General features: G+C 33.9%; 1 protein-coding gene across 1 annotated transcript; it reads left to right on the forward strand.

The window, feature by feature from the left end:
• The first annotated feature begins 12,006 nt into the window (after window positions 1–12,006).
• LOC130622340 (B-cell receptor CD22-like) lies at window positions 12,007–20,672 on the forward strand. The gene is made up of 8 exons (XM_057437798.1): window positions 12,007–12,137; window positions 15,838–16,101; window positions 16,465–16,737; window positions 16,915–17,178; window positions 18,417–18,692; window positions 18,788–19,036; window positions 19,440–19,460; window positions 19,654–20,672. The coding sequence occupies exons 1-8, from the start codon at window positions 12,083–12,085 to the stop codon at window positions 20,055–20,057; spliced, it is 1,806 nt and encodes a 601-aa protein (XP_057293781.1). The 5' UTR covers window positions 12,007–12,082; the 3' UTR covers window positions 20,058–20,672.
• The last annotated feature ends 5,176 nt before the right edge of the window (window positions 20,673–25,848 follow it).

The raw sequence follows: 25,848 nt of genomic DNA on the forward strand, positions 1-25,848 counted from the left end.
CATGTAATGACATGTCACATAACTTTTGTTAAAGTAAAGAAATTAGTTAACAAAATGTCCGTGATGTGTCACAAAAATAAACGTGACATGTTGTGACACATGCCTAGAAAGTAAAAAACTATCAAATAATACTACTTCACTCAACACTTTGTTCTGTCACTTCCTATAATAATTCTTTTTAGTCTGTCTTTCATAGAATCAATCGTCGTATTGTTTATATTCTTCCGGATGTAAGGTATAGTAAGGGTACCCATACACGATTCCTTGAATATATTTTGGCTCGTTATCAAGGAGTCTATCTGGTATATGAACGCCTAGGATGTTGCCTATTTTTTCCAAGTCTGCTAGATCCGATAGCTTTGTTTCTTTTTTTTTGATTACTTCGTAACAGATAACACCGTATTTGTTCTTGCATGCACTAACAATATGCAGCCCCAAGCCTGTTATAAATCGACGTGGATTCTCTAATTCCATGTGATATTACATATTGGGATTGTTGCCCATGCTTTTTCTTTTGATGCCACTCTGTATAAAAGCTCTTCTTCAGTTGGATACACAAATTCTTTGTAGTATCTCCCACCTCGAAATCTAAAATTTTCCAAGCATTGCGGGAAATAACCAATAAGTGACACTGCTGTGATACAACGCTGTTCTTGTTGTACGTATGCTTTAATTTTTTTTATATTCCCTTGCTTTTTTCCTAGTAAACATTGCTATTAAACAAAATTAAATACATCAACACACATATATGAACATAGACATTGGACGTGGAAATATTCTGACCCAGCATAGAACACGGCCTGTCTAAAGACGGGACAGACCATCTTTAGACACGGTGGCCCATTTTTTGACACGGTAGCCTATCTTTTCACATGCTGCCTGTCAATTGACGGGCCAGGACCGACTTGCGACATGGCGTTAAGAGGTATTTGCATACATCAAGACCTTGTATTTAACGCAAACTAACTCAAATAAAGTGAAAAATTTAACTCTGCTGAAATAGTAGTAAAAAAACAAAAAAGATAATAATAAAAACGTGGAAAAAAAGAGTTTACATCACCAACTAAACCACAACTGAGATCGGCGTGGATCGCACAAATATGCAGAAATACGTTAGTGTTTGTTCTGATCATTTTGAAGAAATTTGTTTTATTTCTTTGTGGCAACTTCAAAAAAATAATTTTGATCCCAGGCTCTATACCCACTAAGTTTTCTTATAAGGAACAGTCAATGAAAAGAGAGTCTTTTAGACGCAAAATTAGGAAAAAAAGTGAAAGAGGTACGCCTAGACTTTTAGCACTTTCCAGCACAAATACGAGAAAAAAATCAAACTCGTTACCAGGCCAAAGTTTTTTAAATTTAGCTAGCCGAGCAGGCCATTGCTAGTGTGAGGACCCCAGCAGGCACATGACGTTTTTTTAACGTTGATTCAACGTTTAATTCTGCTCGCGACGTCGCAACCCTAAATTCAACGTCTTTTCAACGTTAAGTTCGCAACGTCCATTCAATCGACGTAAATCCAACGTTTTTCAACGTTACTTCCAGACTTGAATTCAACGGTCGGATCATCAACATCTTTCAACGGACAGACAGCACCAGACAGCACATTTTTTCCTTTTCTTTTTTACCTCGCTAATCATCGCACGTGGTTTGTTATCAATTACTTACCAAATCTGGTAAGTAATTGATAACAAACAAATCGAGAAAGAAATATATAGAGGTAACCCTTTCGGTATAAACAGACCCTTTATAATGATTGACCGCTTACGGGTCAACACCTGAGCAGAAAGCGGTATAAGAAACAAGGCCTGTGTGTCTGATGAAGCCCTTGTTTCTTAGGTCATCCCTTTACTCACACAACATCCTTTCTCTACATATGATACTTCGAATCCCCCACTGGAGAGTAGGGACACTCAATCGAAATCAAACGGATAAAATTGTAATTTTCTAAATGCTATTTTTTATTAATGTATTTATTTAGGACATGTCACAATAACTACTTTCACGTCAAATCGTCCTTTCCTTCTCATGTTAAATCTATTAGCGATCTCTAAGCCATCTTTGAATACAATATATATTCCATCGGCATTGGGATGTTTTTGGCGAATTTTTGAAACAACGCATGATGGAATTGCACGTCTCACTTGCACTAAAATTTTACACTAGAACAAGAAGCCCTGCGGCTTTAAAATTTCCGTCATTGCCTGAAAGATTTTAAATTTAAAGTAGACCTTGAAAACGGAGAATTATGGGGCAAACAAATCACAAGTATTACGATTCCTAACTATTTTTGTAACTGACCTGCAATGTTAAAATACAATTCAATAAATAAAAAATAAAAATTTTACATAGCTATATGAAGTATTCTAAAATAACAGTTAAAACTTTAACTGGATACTTTTGAAAGTGCTCAAGAAAATTCTGGAAATTCCGGAATACAAATCTTGCTATGTAGAAACTTGACGATTCCAATATAATAAATTCTGAACGAGCTCAATTTAAATGATAAAGTAGTTCATTGTTTTTTAATTCAGCAATAAATACATATTAGCATTTCAGTTTTTAGGCCTTCAAAATTTACTCTCTTGTTGAAAATATTTTGAAACTGGTGATGGTGCATGGTTTGATAACATCTGATCTGAAAAAGAAAGTACGTTTTAGAAATAAGAAACAAGAATACAATTTTACCATAAACTACATTAAAACCAGGTTGTTTAAATATTGTCTCTTTTTAACCTCTCTTTACCTCTTTGATTTAAAGAGGGAATTTAATATAAAGATACAAATCCATGCGATGTGATGCACAGGTATATTTCGTGAGATTTTAAAAACTCAAGTCATTTCTAAGAAATCTTAGAAAAATATTTTGTGATACTTTGGGTTGATATCAAGAAAGATTTTCAAACAAATTAGGCACAAGGAGAACTGATAATTAGCCAGTAACAGAATAGTTAGCCGTTTTCAATGGCGCCATAGCTTGGTGGTTATAACTCTGGCACTTTGTGCGGAAGAACGGGGTTCGACTCCCCTTGGCGGCAATTCAATATGTTACCATAGCCCCGGACTGGGACTCCCTATCTAAGCTATGAACGTTCCTGGAAATAATAGACAGGATTTGTAAGGCTAGCCATATAAAATATACAGACATTCTATTTATGTATGCAGAATAATTATCCTGCATAGATACAGGTTAATTACCAGTTCACCGACTGCTCAGTGTAAGCAACAATGAACTTTTCGACAACTTTTCTGCAAAAAATATAAAAAAATCCTGTGCAATCATACACATCTTTTTATCTGACAGAAGTAGTCCCACAAAGTGTCATTTGGAAGTTATTTTTAGCCCCCTTTTTCCCATAACAACAGGAGTTGAGTGTCCAGTCATGGAAGAATTACGCAAGACAGGATAAAGGTTTTTTGTTGCTTGCTCTTTAAGAAAAAAAGGCACTCTAATCAAAGCACTATTTTGTGTAGCTAGCACCATAGCTAGCTAGCAAGTAAGTAATTTCATGAAAGGGTATGTCAGCACCAATCAAAAGGAGATCCAAGTCAGCACCAAAAATTGAGATAGCTAGCTAGCCAGCACACCTTTCTCACTTAGCTATATATAAAATAATTCTTACCTGATAAAATACACGAATTTAAAAAATAGTGCTTAGCTCCCCATCAATAAAGCTACTACGACCAAACCAAAAAGACCAGCAAGGGCGACCAACAAAATGTAAGCACTTTTAGTCATGGCCGCACACGGAATGTTTTGGCCACACGAAGAGTAACTCTCTGTTCAGATTGGTCATTTAATTGACAGAGATTAAAATAAAGTATCTTCAGTGACTTTCGCAAAAATGGAGTTTTTCGAGCGTTTAGCCTGGACAAAAACTTAAAAGCGTACGGTCTTTGTGCTGTCTCTCTTTATCTATCTATCTCCCATCAGGCGATTTTAAAGATTCCGCCCGCATAGCGGCGACGGAAATCAATTAATGCGGAAGGTTTTGCTGGAGGTAGATAATTATGGTTTTCACCGTATTCGTACACTGCAACTCGCCGTTTGTTCAAGGGAAGTTCAGGTCCGGACTGAAAGCCACTTACAGTAAGAATATCGCTACGCCTTGACTACTTATGAAAACTATTTCTAAAAACTTTCTTCCAAAGCGTATTTTCAACGAGAGTTTATCAAGGAACAATCTAGGGGGGGGGGGGGTATCTTATACATAATGTGCAAGGAGGACAGTAAAATGCATAATTACGCATATTAATGTTTTAACCCAGTCCCCAAACCGTGCACGAGCGCATGCAAAGCTGAAATTTTTACATGGCAGATAAATGTAAGCAAACACGAAGACATATGCGTTGATCAATATTGAAGGAATAAAGGAATAATTATTTTTGTTATTTTAGCAAAACAACGTAACATATACTAAAATTTTATTTTCTACAGGACAGTACCTATAAGCATTCAAGCTTCAGCTCATTGAGCAACCATATTTCTAAACTCGTTTGATGAATAATTCGGCCGGAAAAAAAACAATTCCTTACCTTTCGCAACCAACTGGTTTCCTTTCCCGACTTCTTTCTACTTTTTAATTAAAAGTTACTGCCGCTTCAGAAAGTAAAAATTGCACGGACGGGTGTAATAATTAAAACGATTCAGTTCTGACTAACTTTTTAAAACCAGATATACAAACTTATTCTGCTATATTAATACAATAAACAAATTTTAAACACGATTTTTTAGATATGTTTTTTTTATTTTTATAGATTTTGTACTAGAGAATAATATTTTAAATACACAACCCCGGAAAAATGGTAATCCAATTAAATCACGAGTAAGAACCGGGTTTTTTTGGGGTTTTTTGCGTTTTTTAAATGCGCGTCTTTTACATGCACGAAAAAAACGTCTAAAGGACGTCTTTTATTAAAAAGGGACCGTGTCTAAAAAAAAACGTCCTCAAAATGCGCTTCTGAGATATGCGTCCCAAAGACGTTTAAAAGACGTATTTATGTTGCGCGCATATTTCATGCGGAAAGAAGCTTTAGGAAAGGCGTCTTTAAAACGTCTCGTGTCAGCTGGGACCGTTTGTCAAAAGTACACGATCCTATTCATTTCTTAGATCAGAGTTTCAAGGTCTATACAAATTGTGTTTTGACGGGACTTTGATGACGTCATCAAAATTTTTAAATCCTTATATCTTCTTAAGCATTTGCCAAAACCACACTATTCTATACATTATTTTGATCAACGTCCCAACCTCTACTTATTACAGGCAACGTATGAACTAATTTTTACCAATTTTTTTGTATTTGTACTGCTGACGTCAGCAAAAAATCTAAAACAACCTATTTTCCCATTGTTCTTTTGCGTTAGTGGATTTTTCCACGAGCTTTATCGACTAGCCTCTATAATAATACAGACACTGTGTCTGTGTGTCTGTGCCAAGCAAAGTGGATGTGTTTATTTTTCTCGGATGTCGCGGAAAAGGTCTGTCTGAAATGTTAAGTGTTATGATGTTACGACGCGACGTCAAAAACACTACTTTAACGTCATTATCCTATGTTAAATTAATGATTCATTACACTGCACTTAAAACTTTGAGGTCAAATAACTTGGAAAAGAGGTGGTGACGTTAATAATTTCTCACCGCGTGGGTAACTAGAGACCACCTAGGAATGGAATGGGCGGGTTGATGACGTCATCAAAAACCTTAAAACCCTAATATCTCTGCAACCGTTTGTCAAAAGTACATGATCTAATACACTTTGTTGATTAGCGTTTCAAGATCTATACGATGAAGGCAACAGGTATACAAATATGTTAAAAGAATTAGCTAGCTAGCTGGCTTTAATGCTTCAATAAATTACGTTTGCAGCCAGAATCTTAAAACTGGTTTGTTTATGATTGATATAAGGCCAGAAAACGTTTTATTGTATTCATCATTATCATCATATTCATCAAAATCATTATATTCATCATAACATGTGAAAACATACAGTAAATAAGTATTCCTATTTACACAATGTATTGAAAAGAAAAAAGGTCAAAATAAGACCTAGAAACCATTACTTCCGAACTAAAATGGCATTCGCAGCATGTTCTTGTTTTGTTTGTGATTCATTTTTCTTCGTCCGTAAAAATAGGATTCTAGGGGAATTTGCCTGGATTTTCCCAAAAGAGCTGCGCGAAACCATTTTGAACAAAAAATGCTATATTATATGGACTAGACAGGGTACCCGGCGTCGAAACGCCGGGTTAAGCCACAAGTCGCACATGCGTATAGGCGTATTTCTCCTTTAAGAAACAATTTAACGCAACTACAGTTACAATAAAAACTCAACAAACATCCGTTCTAACATCAATTAATCAGGGACAAAATAAGAAATCGTAGTTAAAATTAGTCACTTACTAATTCTGTGAACTAATGCTTATCACATGCTGTTTCTTTCAAATTGTTGTAAGAATAGAATTATTGCAAGTCATGGGTAAGTATTCCAGCGGGGGAAGAGTTCCCATGGTGATATTTAAAGACAGTAGAATAGTCAATGAAATCTATTTTCGAGCTCCGGAGAGTAATTTTAAATGGGAAAGTTCAAAAACTATGTTAACGGAAATGTGGCTTTGGTACTTATACCATAAGGAAACGACTATTCGAACAAAGAAAAATCAACAAAAAGAAAGGCAGCAGCGAGGAAAAGGTATTTTGAAAAACAACAACAAGCTCAGGCCACTGAGTATTGCAAGTACGTTAAGAGCAGATATTTTGGCGAGGAGAATCTTTCGCGTGATAAAAAACTACGAAATTTCACAAAAACGTTCGTGTTTTGTGTTTTTTATAGTAAATTTCGCAGATCGAAGAAAAAGTTCACTTTGGTTATCAACACAAGACAGAATTTTGGGTATGGTACCCCGTATAATCTTTATGTAAATATAAAAGTAATTTTTATGAACTGGAAAAACTTTTGCGTTTTGTTAAATTGATATTTCCAAAGAAACTAACTATGCCTAAAATGGGCAAAAAACCCCGCAGAAAGTTAAAACGATGAATTCATAACGAATAACACTTTGTTGATACGCGGTCGGTCCCCAGAACTGGGAGCTGCAGACGAACCCACTACACTACGTGCGGCAATATGTTAGTGATGAACTCAGATAGTTTATCCGGATGGTATGTATACATAGGTGAATATTTATCATTGCACATCCGTATTTCATTCTCTGTTGTTTACATTTTCGTCTGATAAGAATTCCGGTCAATTTTTCAAATTATTTACAGGCTCTGACTAAACATAGATATTACATGTCATATCATGGTTTATAATAATAGTCATTGGCACTTCCAGAGATGTCACAGCAACAATGGGTCTATAATATGTTCCCCTTCTAATACTTTGATTGAGTCACAAAAAGTGTATTTTATTAAACTTTTTGTCGATGAATTTTCAATGCACATTCTTACTCTTCTGGTAGGAAATTGATTGCATACGTAACTTACAATCAGTTGAATGAAGCTCAAACACTGCCAAAACAGTACTGATGTCTGCGCCAGCTCTTGCTTTATTAAGCGTTTTTTGCAAGTGTTACAAAGCAGTTGTGGATAAACCTAAAATTCAAACAAGAAATTAGAGTTAAATTTTCTTTGTACACAATTTTTTCTCTAAGCTAGCTATAGCGATTGTGATTTTTTCTAAAATCTTTTTTACAAAAGATGTTAGAAAAAATCACAATCGTAATATATTTAAATACAAGATTACCTCTGAATTTTCTTCTATAGATGTGCTAAATTCTTTAATAATGATATCTTTGAAGTCAATCTTCGACTTAGGATTAACATATCCACGTTTTCATTTCAGGAAGTTACCACACAAACGACAATTTTTTTCTAGTTTTTAGATGTGAAGATCCATTCTAAAATAGGCAATTTCCTAAATGTATATTTGGTAAATAAAAAGAACGCCATTTTATTTAACGTAACAAAAACACGCCAAACACATTTTAAGAGACAATGCATCAACACCGAAAGTAAAGAGTTTACATTTGTCTCTAAACTTTGTCTAGCCATCGTCCTTAACTTAAAGATTACTATCATAGTGAAGAATAAACTCTTATCTTTGCATATGCATAAAGGATATATATAAAAGCTGCCAACAGACGCCTCGGAATGCTGAAAGTCAACTTGTTGCACGTCAAGCACAAAATGATGATCAGGCTGCCGCTAATAAACGTGCTTAAGATTCTATAAGGCAAGCTCTTGCTCCACAAAGGCAAAATGTTAAGCAACTCGAAATGGAAAAAAGGCAAATGCGCAGCGGCATGCCTCTGTTCATGCTCGTTTAAATGCCCATATTATAATGTTCCACATCAACATGTTATACCTGATGTTGTTATTTAGGTGTCATGGACGAAAGTCGTGAATATAGTCAAGCTATGAAGTTTACAAATGGAGACTGTTAAAATGCTGTTTAGAAAGACATATGCAACTGTTTAGGACATTATGAACAGAGTTAGCTCTCTTGATGCTACATATAGGTACATCGCTAAATTGATGAGACAGCTCAAGCAGCAGCTGAAAACCGTGTCCAATAAGAATATGCATGTACAGGAGACTTGCGAGCAATTAAAAGCGATGCAACTTGCCACATTACCACAAAGTACCTGCACAATTTGTTTGCCACAAGAGAGTACCTCCTAGAAACAGACATGTTGTTATAACGAAGGTAATTTACACAATATTTCCAAAATGTCTGCAACATTGGAGCAAACAAATTATCCTATTTTTTCTAACAGGTAAGCCAGACTTACGTTGGAAGATTTCTGGTGTTGCGAAACATGCATCAATACTCACAACCGTACAACGATACTTCAGTATTATAATTATCAATTAGTTGTTAAGGAAACCTCTAGTACAATTCTGTTTGAAATTATTTCAGCAGTATTGTGTTGATTCATATGTTAAGGTTGAAAGTAACAACTTAAATTACATTCGTGCAGATTAAACAAACCTGCCTTTTGATAAGTATGAAAATTAGCTGACAACTTGAATGCTCAAGAGCTGATAAGCGTGGCCTTCAACTAGGTCGTATTGCTCTGCTACCTTCAACTTTAAAAAGGAAGTCCACGTTTCGCGGCTTAAAACTATCAAGATTCTATTGCTGCCACTGGTAAGTTTGTAAAGCCTAACTTCTACGTGCAATCAAAGATGACGTGAGGTCACAAAAAGGTTTTTGCACACCAACATTCACATGATCGGTTTAATTTTTGTGTTCTTAAATTGTGACTAACTGATCTTCTAAAAAATGTTACTAAAAGTTAATTTCTAGGTTAGACAGTAGCAAATGTTATAAAATTTCAAAAGAGAGGTTTTCCTCATTGTCATTTGTTACTTCTTGTGACATAGACAGTGTTATTTCAGTCAAAATCCCTAATCAACAGAAAGCACCTGAGGTGTTTGAAATTGTGCGATTGTGCATGATTCATGGACCGCACGGCCACCTGAATGTTGCACGAAAAATGTTCCGAAGGAATTTTTGGCATCCATCGTTGCCGAAGTTGACAGATATCCATTGTATACACGTCACGATAGTGAAATCCATATCAACATCAATAGCATTGACGTGGATAATTGCTGGGTTAATCCCTACGATTCATGGCTCTTCAAAAAATACAATGGATCTTTAAACTTGGAGGCTTGCATGTCTGTTAAATCTGTTGAATACCTTTTTAAAGGTCATGACCGCGCCAACATTGAGATCAATTAACGTATTGATCACGATGAGTTGCAAAAGTTTTTGGATACTGGGTATATCACCACCAATCTCATACTGTCCATAGATTGCTAGTACACTTACCAAATAATCACATTGTTCATTTCCAGCAAGGCTAAGATAAAGAAGCTGTGAACAGAGTCGCAAATCAAGCCACAACATTAACAGCTTTAAAAGAACAGGACTTTGCAGCATGAATTCTGAAACTTTGGAAAGGAATTTTACCTGTTAGGGCACAATTACCATTTCAAGGTGCAACTCATTGCCAGTTGTACGTTGCCTTTTCTAAAGCAAGGGCATTTGATGATGTTTGGGTAAATATTGTTCCCTAATCCAAGAAATGCTATACTCAAAATGTTGTTTACTGTAAATTCATCATTAATTCATAAAATATATTTATGGTAGACATGCATGAAAATATTTAATACTTAGCAAGAATTTAATATTTTGTACTTTATATTTATCTGTCATGTTGTACAAAGTGGCAAAAAAGATTGATGTGTTAAAGTTTTTACTGAGATGACCTTATAAGCAACATGAGAGTAGCATGCACTGTTGAAGGGAACAGATGTTCTTATTCGGTACACCGTTGACTTGTGGATTTTTAAGGCACGTCAGAAAAGGATTTGTTAGAGTCTTTTAGCTAGGTCAGAAGGTTTTCATCTGACAAAAAAAGTTACTTCTTATTTACATTTAATAGACATATAATTTTGGAAAATGCGTTACAATCTTGAAAACGCTAATGGTACTATTGCTTTCCAGATATTTATTTTGGTTTTTCAACCTGCCATTACGCTAAACCTGTCATTATGCCATTATGTTATTATACCTGTAATTATGCCACTATGCCAACCTGCCATCATGGCAAAAATATCTAGCGAGTCCTAAAAATACTGTAAGGATGCATTTTATTTAAATATTGTATTTGACATGCATCTCTTTTTTCTTTCAGGATAAGTGCTTATATTACTTCTTACCTTCACGTGTTACACTTCGTTAAGTGATTAGCATACTATGGAAAACCTCAGCAGATCTTTGTGTGAGTTTTATTTATCAGCTAGGTAAGTGAATGTACTTAGACGTATTAATTTTAAGCATAAAGGGATTTAAGATAAAGATAATGTACACTCTGTGTATAAAAGTATCCCTTAAATTACTAATATGACTGGACTCTTTGTTATTCAGATTATTAGCTGTGAAACACGTAGCTTTTAGTTTTAGCTGAAACTTCGCACAAAATCCTAATCTTCTGGGATTTAAGTGAAAATACGCATATCTCCGACGCGGTTGCTAAAATTGACGGTTAATCAATCTATTTTAAAAGTTGCATAGCTCATATTTAAAAAAGATTTTGTTTTGATCTTTTTGTCTTGTAACTACTTTTTGGTAATTTTGGTACTTAAACTCTCTTATTTTGTTTCCTACAATCGAATAAAATTGACAGTAACTTATCTCTGTAGCTATAAACGTTATATAATCACATAAGCGCAAGGTTCATATTTTAATGCCTTTAGCTTAAACGTCATAGAACAAGAAGTGTAGGGAATAGCTAGTTGTCCTGATTGTTGAAAAAAGAGAAAGGGAAAGGTAGTCACCACAAAACTTTTTATGTAGCTACTTAGCCAGCAAAGTAGACTCAGAAAAAATATATTTTACATTTGAGTACAAAGATTCATATCTACTACTTATAGAATTTTATCAAGTTATAATACATCCACTGGGTATTTTTCTTTATTAGAAATTAAATCGTCAACACCTAAGACAAAAAGAATCAACAGAGATTGGGGATTAATTAAAATTAATGGCCTAAAACTACTTGTAAAATAACGTCGAACAAAATATTAGCCCGAGCCTACGTCAAAACCATAGCGATATCGCGATTAAAGAAGAAAAAAAAACATTGTGTTGCAATTGACATGACCTAAGTAACGTAGCGCAAACCATTGTAATTCATGAGTTTTCGTTTCCGTGGGAGATGCCAAAGCATAAATGTAGTGTTTAGAAAATACATTTTTTTGAAAACCTCTTTTTTTGTTGTCCATTTTTAATTGCTGTTCATAGAAACACTTTCATCTCCATTAATAAAAGTTTCGTCAACTAATCTATTTTTCACATCAAAGGATTCTGGACTTAAATAAAAGGTGTAATTACTAGACGTATTATTTATATAGATTTAAAACTTGCATAAAGGGTAATAGAATAAGTATATTACGTCATATAATAGCTTTTTTATTGTATAGCCTTCTGCACAGATTTCTTAAATATGTAATATGCATTTTTGTTTTGTATCGTAGTTAACACAAATGCGATAGTGGACTTACGAAGTATGTACAGAAATTTATTTATCGTCGGAGTTGTATACTTTCTCGCCTTCACTCAAGGTATGTTACATAAGTTGTTTTTATATCAAATCAGTTTAAAAGGGACTTAGAATTTAAAAAAAAAATGATAAGGTTGTTAGAAGAAAGTTAAAGAAGGTAAAAATATTGTTTTTCTATATTTTATCCAGCAATTCTGTACTGATTTCTATCTCAGCGATTGTTTTAAAGTGTTGTTTTGTAGTCTAATAGAGAACTTCAAAAAAAAAGTTCTGAATTAAATCGACGAATTAACCCAGGTTAATAAAACTATTATAAACTTTTGAAATTAAAATAGCGACAGACCTGTGAAAATTTTTGGAACTTTCTGACAAAATAAGAAAAGCAAAGAGCACTGACTGGTGTGAAATAGAAGATGGCATTTACGTAAAGCGCTAGCAAAATGTGATTATAATTTTAGTTCAGTCTGTGTGTTTTTTCCGCTTTTTTTAATTATTCTTGTCTTTGGTATGGTGTTTCGTTATAAACTTATCATTTAAAACCTGCGTTAAAATCTTAAAATTTAATCCTACCATATTTGTTTATTTGTTTTATTGGACAGAATGGAGTTTTAGCAAAGGCGGACATGTAACTTAATTTTTCTTCAAGCGAACTTTCGTGTCTTTCTGTATGATTAAAAAAGATGATAATAAAAAGTTGATCAGTATTATCCGTTGCAATGTGATGCTTTTTAAATGCGCTGTATGTGAACGGTGTCCTTTCATTAAATTTAAAAATATAACAATAACAACATGTGAAGTTTAACCTGCGCAAAGTTCCATGTTTTTATAATTTTTATGTTTTTCATTTTAGAATAAATTTTATATAGCGAAAAAAACCATATTAAAACTAAATGTTTGCGTATTGTTAGCTATCTAACTTTTAGTCGAATTATTTTCTATTGCACATGGGAATGCGGAATAGAATCATAAATTTGTTCGTTGCTCAGAACAAGATTTTTTTAAGTTTTTAACAGGGAAATGATAAAAAAAGGGGAAAAAATAACATACCTTTTTTACTCAGTTCTTTTCAATAAAATTTAATTTGTTTACGAAGTTTTAATCTCGATATCTTGAAATCAATTTTTGCTTCATCTGGACATAACGATCTCACAAATACTGTCTGTTTTTTTTTAATGAATTGTATAGATTTTATCACAGTATGAAGGTAAAAAATTGCAACGGAGTAGCACGAAAATCAATTTTTTGAGATAAATTCGGACCTTAAAAAGCAAAACCGCAACACAGTTTTAGTTGTCAAATGCAGTAGATTTAAACAGCGTAATTTTTATGCATGTACTTTTAGACTAAAGAGTTGACAACTCGAAAAAGGTGTTCGATAATTTTTACGTCTTTCAAATTTATTATTTTATGACAAAAATAACACTATTCGATAGAAAATTATCTTTTATATACTTTTATTTTTTCGCAGTTAAGGAAACATTATACTCAACATGGATAGTAGGTGTTAGATGTATCCTTAAAACTGCATTCACTGCAGTAAAAACTCAAGTGCTGTAACACCCCGGGACGGTGTTCTATAATTTCATCAATCATACATGTGATCGACCTAAAAACAAAAACTAAATGGAAGAAAAATTTTTATTACTAATTTTGAGACAGATCTTTTGATTATACTTTTTATAAATCTGTTTTCGAAGATTAAATAGTTGTTTACCAGTTACAAGACTTAATAAAATAATAAATAAATAATTTGGAATGTTAATTAAGAAACTTTCCTTTAGTAGTGCGCTATGAATTTCTTTTGATATTGATATCTCTCTACATATTAATTATACCAATGACTTTCTATTATACAGGCTGTTTCCGGATTAAAAATGAACGAAATAATTTTTGTCGAAGTAGCAAATGCGACATATAATTTAAAATGATTCCACAAGTTTTTGACTAGTCTGTTAAATACCTTACGTCTTTCTGTCTGTCGACTTAAAGATGGTAGCTGCGAGGAGAGAACGGCAATTTCATGTGGATTTTTCCACGAGAGAACATAATAACAACTGGATTTTTAAAAAAATAGAAGTATTCTATAGATTTAGATGAAATTATCTGATATTACTTTACGCTAATGTACAACAAATTGTGTTTTTACATTAAGCCGAAAATCCAATTAGCAGATATGTAGGTAATAAATGACAGACAGTAGCGCCTCTCTCCCATTTTACGTTCGTTAAACCGATAATTGGGAACAGTGAATTTTACTTTTGGAAGGAAAGATTAGTAATACTTTTAACATACCCGTTCCTGCATACAAAAAAGGGTCGTTTGAGCAGCCCTTTTTTCCCACTGCAAATTTACGTACATTTTTTAGCACTGAAAGTTGCCTAAGGATGTTTTTTGATTAACACCGGTGTTACCGTAAAAACATGCTCCCCTAAAAGTTTACTCCCCAGTAATAATTTAGTAGAAAATAAGTACTCCCCAGTACTTATTTCCCGGGATATTGTTGCTCCGGGGAGTATCTATTTACCAGAAAATTATTACTCACCGCAAGAGATTTTTACTCCTCTATCTTAATAAATAAACATGATCATTATTATGCTGATAAAAAGGACTTTATTAAGAGAACTTACAGTGGACTACCGATTGATTGATTTTTTTTTCTCATGATAACTACAACCTTACAACAAAAACTGTAATAAAATGAATAGGAAATAAATTTAACAAATACAAAAAAGTACAATCGGTTTTGAGTTTAGAAACAAAATGATTATAGCTAACAAATCACGAGGGAAAAATTTTTCGGAACTTAAAATCTGGAAAACATCGAGCTTAAAAATTCATAAATGAAATAAATAATAGATTATTAGAGCTTTAATTTGACAGTGGGACTTAATTAAATTGATTTTGGACTTTGACCTTAGAAATGTGGTACATGAGACAATTAGACTCCCAGAATTAACATTCTTCTTACTTTATCATTAATGCTGGAACTCCGCAGTTACACTGGACGCTGTGTTTGTTCTTTATTTAAAAATTTAGATCAATAAATAGTTTTTCACTGTGGTACCAATCCTAGCCATTAGTGCGCGCCGAGAAAGTAGAGACAGTTTCAAGAAGTACATTCCAATGACTTTCCAACGGTACCAGTCCGTATGAGTTACAACGGTTGCTTCACATATTGGTACCAACATGTATTTACCGATAACCTTCCAATATTACTAGGTTGCATTGATTATAACAGTGAAACGATAGACCGTGGGACCTAACTGAATTGATTTTGGACTTTGATCTTATAAATAATTTTACAGGAAATTATTACTGGGGAAGTAATTTTTTTTGGTGAGTAATTATTTACGGTTACACCGGTAGGATAACTTTAGTGTAATGAAATTTAACTTCTTTTTATTTATTTTTTTATGGTTGCTAAAGTAGACGACTGAGCACTGGTTAATGGATGATTCTTTACTGAATTTGCTCAAATAAATTCTCTTTGAGCATATCAATTCACGAATCTAAAAAGCAATGCTCGCGGCAAGTAAATGTCGCCAAATTTCCCGATACAAAATTTAATATTGAAAATCTTACAGAACCATAAACCGTCTAAGGCGTTCTTCCAGTAGGTAAAACTAAAGGAACGCCCTCATTTGGTAAACACGTATATAAATCACCACTGATAGTTAATTAACTTAGACTTTAGACTTCACTTCACAGCAAAGTTAATCACTGATACAAATCTCATAATCCACTTTCAAATCTCATTATAGGTGAGCAACAATTAAAACCAAAAATTGTAATTGAAGATGGTAGCAACCCGATTGTCGAAGGAGAAAGGTTGGCTTTGGTTTGCAACGTATCAAGTTGTAATAAAGACTGTAGAAAAGGTTGGCGTACCCCAACTGAGAGGGTCATTCGTGAGCACATTACGATTCCAAGGATAGAGAAACGCAATTCTGGAAAATACAGCTGTGCACTTATAGTTAATAACACAATTAAGGAACAGTCAGATGAATTAGATGTAATAGTATTTTGTGAGTATTCTTAGATTATAACAAAAAGTTTGGCTGCAGAATTAAATTTTCAGATTTTTAGAAAGCATCTAATTTACTGCCTGTGACATGATATAAAATAATTTCTACTATAGACAAAACTTTCCTATGAATATTGCTCTTGCGTTCACTCATGTTACTGATAATAGGAAATTATCCAAGGGGAGGTGAACTGCTCCATGTACCTAACTTCCCACCGCTCTTCAATTTTTACTTCCCTTGAGAGTATTTATAAACCTTTTTTACGGAAATTTTTTTTATCTTTACTGCCCATAATTCAAACAGGATCGAATCAAAGTTAATAGGGCTCGTCTAAAACTTGAATCATATTTTCTTAATGTCTAGACATTGACAAACCTACGATTGTCATTACACCCTCACTTGTGATTGAAGAAGGAAGTGATGTCACTATTAACTGTTCCACCAATGATTCATATCCAACAGTATTTGCGTATGAAATCATTGGAAAGAACCAATCGACAGTCGTTCTGGATAAGCTTACTAGTCTCCAACAATTTAAGTTATCCGCAACACTAGCACATGATGGCAATTACAGTTGCCTTGCCAAAAATGGAAAACTGACAAAAAAATCAGACGATATCATTTTGAAAGTGAAAAGTAAGCAATTCTTTTGTTCTCCTTTTTCGATACTTACGTATTATCTAACAATAGCTGGCTCACTTCTTATTGAATCGCGTTTAATTTTTAGTAACGGTTAAATAGAGTTGCGAGATATCGCCTAGCCAAAATATTCCGGTCAACCGGACCAATTCACCTCACATATTTACTCTTTAGAAATTCTCGACACTCCAAAGGTCATTCTACATTCTGAGAATCTATCTAGGATAAATACCCCAGTTACTATCCACTGCATGGTGACTTCAACTTATCCAAACTTAACTTTTTATCGGTGGTTTAAAGACGACAAAATCATACAGAATATGAGAACAAGTATTCACATATCATCACTTGAGACAACAGATCAAGGAACGTATCAATGCGAGGCGTGGATTGTCTCAAAAAACGTAATAAAAAAATCCAAACCTATCATGTTGAAAGGTGAGATTTAAAAGCACTAATTTCCAGATAATATAGTACTAATTTTTATTTGTATAAAATATACTTTCCGATACAAAAAATGTGCTGCAACGTTGGTTAAACATCGCAACTAAAGGAAGCAATTAAAGTGTTTATAGCTCAAAAACTTTACCTTAACTAAATTATCTTCGAAGTTGCTTTATAGATTTATAGTAATGTATAGTGATCTATAGTAATGCGTTTCTTCCGGAGATGAATTAAACGCGTTTCGCTGGCCTTTAAAAAATCCACAAAAGCAAACTTAATAAGAAATTTACCAGGGTGCCATTCGCAAAATTAAATCTTGAACGTTTTCTTGTAAGACTTTTTCCGGTCACCATAAATAAATTTCGATCATGACGGAGGAATCAAATGCTTTAAACCATTTGATTAACTCAAAACAAATTCTGCTGATAAAATCTTGGAACTACCATATGCAAACTTTCAACAAAGAAATTCTGTGACTTAAAAAAGGTTAAAAGATGCTATGAAAAGACTAATTTTCCAAAAACCTTGAGCTATGTTTCTATTAGGTGTTGCGTCGCGATGTGAAAGTATACCAGATAGGCGTTTTGTTTCCGTTAGAAAGGTGATATTTGTGAAGAATTTCCATATCTGTTAGCTGTCACTAAGCGGCAATTTTAAAAGTGATTATAACATCCTGCAGGTGATGTGAAAGGTCTTCTCAACTCCAACTTTGCATTTCGTTTGCAAAATTAAATGCTCACTTAGGTGATAATGTGCAAATGTTCTGTTTCTGTTACGCTCAAAAAAATCTTTATAATTTCAAAACGCAGCGTTTATCTTCAATTAAAACATTTTTTTAGAAATATTGTGGTTTTCTACAGCAAATTGTTCATAATTATCAATTTGTAAATGGAAACATGGATTTCCTTATTAAGTTCTTTAGCCAATCGGAGAAAGCGATTGTTCAACCGTACATGAAACTTTACACGTTCTTTTATGTGCTCACCATAAAGATGCACGAAGTAAGGGCATACGCATGATAGAAGGCGTAATGGAAGGATCATTGTCCAAATGTTTTGGGACAAAAAATATTTAGAAAAATTGAATCGTTATTGACGAGTGAAGTTTAAGTTTATTTTCTTAAAAAGTTTAACAAAACTTTCTTGTAATGAATATTCTTAGAGTCATTAAATTTGACATTACTATTTAGTTGGTATCAACATTAAATTCAATTCATCTTTTATTTTTTACAGTGCATGTTGATATAAAAATCACGCCTCAAAACATAACAGAAGTCGAAGGAACGACAAAAAACCCTCGTTTATCATGCATAGTCAGAAAACCAAAGTACGAATCAATGCGTTACCAATGGGAATTTAATGGGAAAGTGCTGCCAGATTTCGATCCTCCAATCATTCCATTTCCTGCGAAAGATTTTCTGCGTGTAGTTGAAGGAACATACAGATGCCTTGTCAATATTGGAACACAGTATCAAGTAAAGAGTCATTTGGCTTTTGTTAAGGTTTTGCGTGAGTGACACCTCTATTTTTAAAAGTAAACCCGCAAGATCCACTTCAATTTCAACGTGCGAAGCTGAAGCTTAGCGTACTGATCTTCCATTTAGGTATCGATTCACCGAAACTGAGCCACTATAAAAGTTCTTCCGAGAATATTCTATTTTGCGAACAGAATGACACAGCACTCAAATTGACAACAAACTGGTACAAAAACGGGAAAAAATTAAATGTACCTTCTTCAGAACAATTGAAACTCAGCAATAATGAAGGTTTTGTAGGCGAATACAGGTGTGGTGTCACCGATGCAGGATCCATTTTGGAAAAGAAATCAAACTCGGTAAATTTAAAATACGAAGGTAAATATGTTTTTATCATTTTTAATTAAAAGCAAGTTATTGTTCATCGCTGTATATACATTATGTAAACTATTTAAATGCAGTTTCTGTAAAAATCAAGATTTAAATGGTGTAATGCAAAAAGGATCTAGTCAGCTGGTGCAAATAAGTTTTTTTATCACAATAAGGGCTTTTGATGTGGAGAAAGAATTTCTGACTCAAATCCATCTGGGTTTGCCTAACTGAACGGTTAAGAGAATGTCTTCGATGTCTTCGAAAGAATTATAAAAAAAACAGATGCATGAGGGTAAATCGCTTTCTAAAGAAAGACTGAATTTTTTATAGTCTTAATGAACATATGTTAAATACTAATGTATGCTTTTAACTACATTGTACAACTGATAAATCTTTACATATTTTTCAGATCCTGTAGATCCTCCTGAATGTAAGTGCTTTTGTTTTCTTAAGTTGCATTTAACATTAGCTTGTTTGTTACATTAGCTACCTAATTCTTCTACCCTGAAAATTTATAATTTTTAAAAAGCCCTCTATAATCTGTTTAATTTTTAACACCAAATTTTCACAATGTGCGTTTTCATATCCATTATCCAACAACAAAATCTAACATTCTCTTTTAGCTCTGCCACTTACTGAAATAATCAGTGCAGTTATCGCTGTTTTGGTCATCATGTTGATTATTGCTCTTATTATCTGCAAGTGTCGTAAAAAGGCTTCAAAAAATGCAGGAATTCAAAGAAATGAACCATTATATGCTGATGTACCAATAAACACAAGTCCTCCTATACCAAATTCCAATTACAGACCAGCGTTGAGAGACACCAGTGCCAGTGTAGTAGGTAATCCCTATGTTAACTCTGGACCCATCAGAGCAACAACACCTCCTTTACAAGGGAAACATAAGAAGCTCGAATGTACATACTCAGGTTTGTTACACAGAGATGTTGTTGAACTTAAAGAGTCCACCTATGCTGGATTAAATTTGGAATCTCATTATGATCCAGTGAGTTTCAGTGACTGTTGACAAAATAACACATCGTTGCCCAGAGTTGAAGAATTCGTTAGTCAGAAATGTAAATAGTAATTGAATATGTAATCATAAATTATGACAATTTTTTTATTTACTCTGTTACAACTGGGCTTTATGAGGACTCCCAAATTTTGGAAAAGGTCCTTTTTAATTATAACAGTTTTTGCCTATTTGCAATGAAACTTGCTGCAAGTATTGCCCAGTAAAAATTTGGTCAAAACTTGCTGTTATCAATTCTTAAAATTTGAGATTCATTATTTAAGATTTGTATAATTGCTTGGAATTTAGTCACACGAATATTACAAACAAAAAAGCTTCACAACATAATGACAAGTCCCTACTAAAGGGGACACTGGGGGACAAAGAACTCAGGACTTAGGGCGCGATAGGAGGACCCAGGCCCGTACAGGAAATCCAGGATCTACAACCCTCCACAAAATATGTTGAGACAACTCCAAAAATAAGTCACAATAAGGGTTCTCCATCCACTCCCCGCCTGTATCAATGTTACCTTACTGGACACTAACTCAGCACAGGCAGCTACCACCCTCAACCTTGAATTTCGGGGAGGGGGGGGGGGACAAAAGTTTGCAAAAAAAATCAATTTGTCTCATAATTTTTATGTGGAATGTCTGGAAATCTAAAAAAAAAATTAAAAAGAGTTTCCCTAGTGTCATGAATATGATTCTTCGAAATAAAGGCCAAAAACTCACTGTTTTCATGCCGAAATAAGTATGTGACAATCACAGCTACATAACCATGTCCTTCTAGTTGGCGGCCATCTTAAATTTACATTTTTGAATTGGTGGAAATTTCACGACATCAAAACAAAGATTTGGAGGCAAAATTAAAAGTACAAATCTTGCTCAAAGTTTTCAGCTATTTCAAAAAAAAAGGTATTAAAGGCTTTATAATGCCAAATTCAACAAAATATAAGAGTTTTAGGCAACATTAGCACGTTTGGTTAAGTAAAAACCTGTGTCACGTGCAAATATCTCTCTCACTAGCTATATAAACATAAAAAACATAACAACGTGGAAAGAAACAAAATAAGTATTAACACACGTTACACACGTTACGCCTCACGTTACTCTACACTTTACATCCTACTTGCCCTTACAACATTGGTACAAACTCGACATGTTACGCTCTATTTACCAAAATATATACAGTAGACGCCCGTTAATTCGAATGCCGCTTAATAAAGTCTTATATTTTGAGCTGCTTAATTCGGACTCTGCTAATTCGAACATTTCGCTAATTCGAACAATTTTTTAGTCCCAAGGGGCTCCATTATGCTCGTTAATTCGAAATTTAGTGTATCGATAAATAAAATATTATGGGAAAATAAAAAAAACGTTTCTATTTTTATTCATTCTTTGTGCATCAATGGTGGCAAAATTTCTTTCAATTTATCAATTAAATTGGCATTTCCAATAAAATGAAGTTTATATGGAATTTGGAGGCCTTGCGCATCGCCAAGCAAACAAAGTTAAAAGATTTTTATAAAAAGTTGTAGTAAATTTGTAATATAAAGTTATATTAGCATAACACCTTTAAACGTTTATTAAAATTCTTGTTTTTTCTGAACTTCCGATAATCCGAACATTCGTTAATTCGAACAAATAATTTTGTCCCTAGCGTGTTCGAATTAACGGACGTCTACTGTATATATATATATTTCTTTTATAAGTAGGGTGTAACGTGTGGAGTTTCTGCCACTTGTGTACAGGAGTTTGTTGATTCAGAGCGTAACGTGGGGCGTAACGTGGGTAACGTGTTGAAGTTCTTAAATTTTAAATTAAAATGAATCACAATAAAAACAGAACAGGAAACATCAAATAGCTCATTCGTCCTTTACTTGTTCCTGATACTTAAGCAGTGCCCAACAGCTCGTAAAAAGACTTTTAAATGGCAACTTGAGCGAAAAATGCCACTTTGACACAGCTGTGGCTACCATTATGGATTTTAAAAAGTTGAGATCCCAGCATAAAGCGCATTCACACTTTGTATAAAAATGACCAAATAACTTTTCACAGAACCAAACAGTTCTCCCGTATACTCAGTTTCCGTTTCGGAAAATTCAGACAACCCTCAAAAATAAGTCAAAATAAGGGTTCTCCATCCCCTCCCCCTGTATCAATGTTGTTTTACTGGAGACTCACTCAGCACAGGCAGCTACCACCCTCAACCTTGAATTGGGGGTGGGGGGACAAAAATTTGCAAAAAAATCAGTTTGTCTCATAATTTTTGTGAAGGATTGTAGTTCCCTATGGGAGGACTCAGGTAGCTATGGGGGAGCCAAGACTCTATTGGAGGACCCCAAACTCGAAAAGAAGACCCCAGACTCTATGAGAGACCCACATACCCTGAATCTTAAATTGGGACTCGGGACCTCTAAATAATGCCTTAATTTGAATGTGGGTAAATAAAGTCTAGTAAATAAAATTTTGTTTATGCCCTTTCTTTCACCCGGTTGCTCATAAATAACTCTTTTAAAATTGACCCAATGCTTTGCAAGCGTTTTGGTGTATAACATTTTTGTTATCGAAATAGTTTCTTCATATAAGATTGAGTTGAAAAGTCTTTGTATTCATGGCTTTGGTTTGTCATCTTTTAAAATTTCTGTTACTTGAAGAAAAGTGCTGCATATTTTTTTTATATTGTCTCGCCACCTGTCACAGTTTTTTATGATTTTTGCTACATATTCAAGTATAATATATTTACCAGCCGGGTTAACTGTGTGACTCAGTGTTAAACTCTAAGTGGAGCGGCTCAATTAGAAAGGTAAACTGTGCCACACATCTAGATGGAAAGCTTTAGTACAGGTATACAGCATGTCTTAAATCGGGTGAAGCGCACACAATAGACATTTCCCGAATTTCCTAATTATGCCAAACTCAATTAAAGAGGTCGATATTAAAAAGGATTCTTATCCCCAAGTTCCTTAGTAAAAGGTAGAACAAATTACCTAATTTCCCAAATATTTCTGTTCGTTAAGTGCCTTAATTCCGAGCTTAAAGTTACGGTCAAACTCTTTATATAGCCAAGCTTTCCAAGAATAGCCTCGCTTTTAAAATAATTATTTTCTTCAAATCTAAATAAAGTCCAACCAGAATATTATATTGCTCTAAAGACTTCATTTTTGTCATGATAATTTAATATTCTATCTGAATATCCTTATTTGAAAAGCACAGAACCATTATAAAATTTTGAATGACGTCATAATTATTATAATTTATCAATTCAGGAAAGGTGTATATTATGGTGCTTTGAGAGTAACATAAATTTCAAAAAATACTTTTTCCGCATCTTTATATAAAGTAAAACACAGAATAACTCGTTGTTACCCTCTCGTGTCATATACACTCGGTCGATTAATTTTATTTTGCACAATACGTTTCCGTGAAAGTTTGAAAATTAATCGTGACACTTAGTACAGGTAAACTATGATGCATATATAAACCATGTTGCACATCTGTACAGCCTGTCGTTAACACTGGGCAGAGCGCTTAGTATAGGTAAACCATGTCGCACATGCGTGTGGACGTAATAGCCTTTTCCAAAAATGCTTTGTCGCAGTATCAGTTTAAATAAAAACGCAGGAAATAAGCCCATTCAACTTGTTCAGTGCTAGGTTTGCAGGTTTTGAAACAATCACCCAGCAAATTTATTTTGTAAAACAAGTTTTCGCGATAGTACTAAAAGGTGTAGCTACCTAGCTACCATAAGAATTGTTCACTAAGAATTTTGTTACTTTTACCAGAGATTGCTGGCTAGAGAGTTAGCTAAATAGCAACAAGCCTAACATGAAAATAGATAATGTTGGCTAGAATAAAAAGCTCCTAAATCGATCTGTAAAAAAACCATAAAAGCAATAAATTAAGCCAGCTATAGCTAGCTAGCTGGCTTTAAGATACTCCCTCAAATTCTACGTTTATAGCTAAAATTTTAAAACTAGTGGTTTAAGACTTGTACGTGCCTAAAAACGTAAAAATATATTTACCTTAGCATGTGAAAACCTACAGAAAACTAATATTACAAAAATAAGGAGCTTTTGGAACATAAAAGGTCAAACAGAAACCTACAAACCTAGCACTGAACACACCACTTTCACAATAAAAATAACCTTTGGGATCGGGCGTTTTGAGTTGTTGCTACACGCGGGTGATCAAAACAAAATCGGTAAAAATATATCGTATTTGGTTTATTATGAAGATATAAAAAATTAGTGCAGCGTCTCCTGCAAACAGACAAAATACAGTTGCTATTATAGAGAAGAAGTATTCTGTTTTAGATATCATGGTATGCATATCCTAGACGTGCATAAATCAGCATCGCATTAAAAATCTTGATTTTATTTGCGTCTAATGTGTGCAGACCCTTATCGTAGAATCGTGAGACAATATGATGTTGTCGAATAAAACACATGAACAAGCTATACGATATAAGGTTGATTTGAATTTTACCTAACTTTCAACGATATGAGACACGGTGTGAAACTAAACTTTCACATCTCCAAAAAAGCTAGGCTCGATAAAAAAAATTAAAAATAGCCACATTGAAAGGGATAATTGAGAACATGGTGTACCTCATTAAGGGTAGTGGTTGGGGTAGCTAATTTTGATATTCACAGCATATATCTTGTAAATATACATTTTATACTCAATTTTACTTCAACGCCACGGGTTAAAAATAATATTCACTTCTAAGCTTGCTTTACACCGCGTAGGTCCGCCATATTTAAATTTTACATAATAATTTGCAGACCAGATACCTTGGCAAAACCGAGTCGCTGTGTGAAATTGGTCACTTTCACGAAAGATGGTCAATGTTGTACGGCGCAGTTACTGCATTTATAATACAACCAATCTTTCTAAAGCTGACTGTGCTTTGTATATTATTTACGCATTGTAAAGACAACTTCATAACGAGGGAATTTGACATAAGAACATTTCCGGGAAAAAACTATTTATATACGTGGATAGTTGCTAGCCTTGTTTTCATGTTATTTGGTCATTGACAAAAGAACATTATAACGAAAAGATTTGCTGTGAAAACCTTGCATGGAGAAAGTTATTTACATGTGAAATTATTATAGAAACCATTTAGTCCAAATCTAGACAAACGGTTTCTATCTGGAAAACTAGTCAGTGGCAATGGTGGGTACATAATTATCTGGTCTGTAGAATAAAATTTCCACCCAAAACAAATTATAAATAAAATTTTAAGAACTTTTCACAGCTTTTTATGGTTTACGGACAAGCACCAGGAAATATGCATGTAGAAACAAACCATTTTCTGGATGAATGCAATTATATGACAATATATTTCCTAACATAACTACTGCTTGTTCAGTATGCAAATAATGTCTAGTTGTTAGCTATGTGTGACAACTTTGAGGTAGCTGCCTTTTTTTCTTGTGATTTTTTTGCATGTGTATCTACAATTAGCTAGCTATAATCATCAAGTGTTATAGAGTCAGCTTAAGTGAAACACCAGTCACCTGTAATTACCGACTTGAATGTCAAAAATACGCTAGGCGCCATCTTTAAATCTATCTTCAACCATTTTGTTTTTTAAGTAGTGATAACGCAGCGAAATTGATTTCCCTTTCTCCAGATTACTTAGTTTGACTTATTTTGACAAGCATAAATAAGAAACTGGATTTACAAAATGTGTTTGATCACTGCTACTAGGTGTTATGTAAACAATCTTTGGGGAATTAGGTCTCCTAACTGTCGAAAACCACCACTTAGCTCTCCTAACTGTCGAAAACCACCAC

The sequence above is a fragment of the Hydractinia symbiolongicarpus genome, chromosome 12 (genome assembly GCF_029227915.1).
Source record: "Hydractinia symbiolongicarpus strain clone_291-10 chromosome 12, HSymV2.1, whole genome shotgun sequence".
Lineage (NCBI taxonomy): Eukaryota > Metazoa > Cnidaria > Hydrozoa > Anthoathecata > Hydractiniidae > Hydractinia > Hydractinia symbiolongicarpus.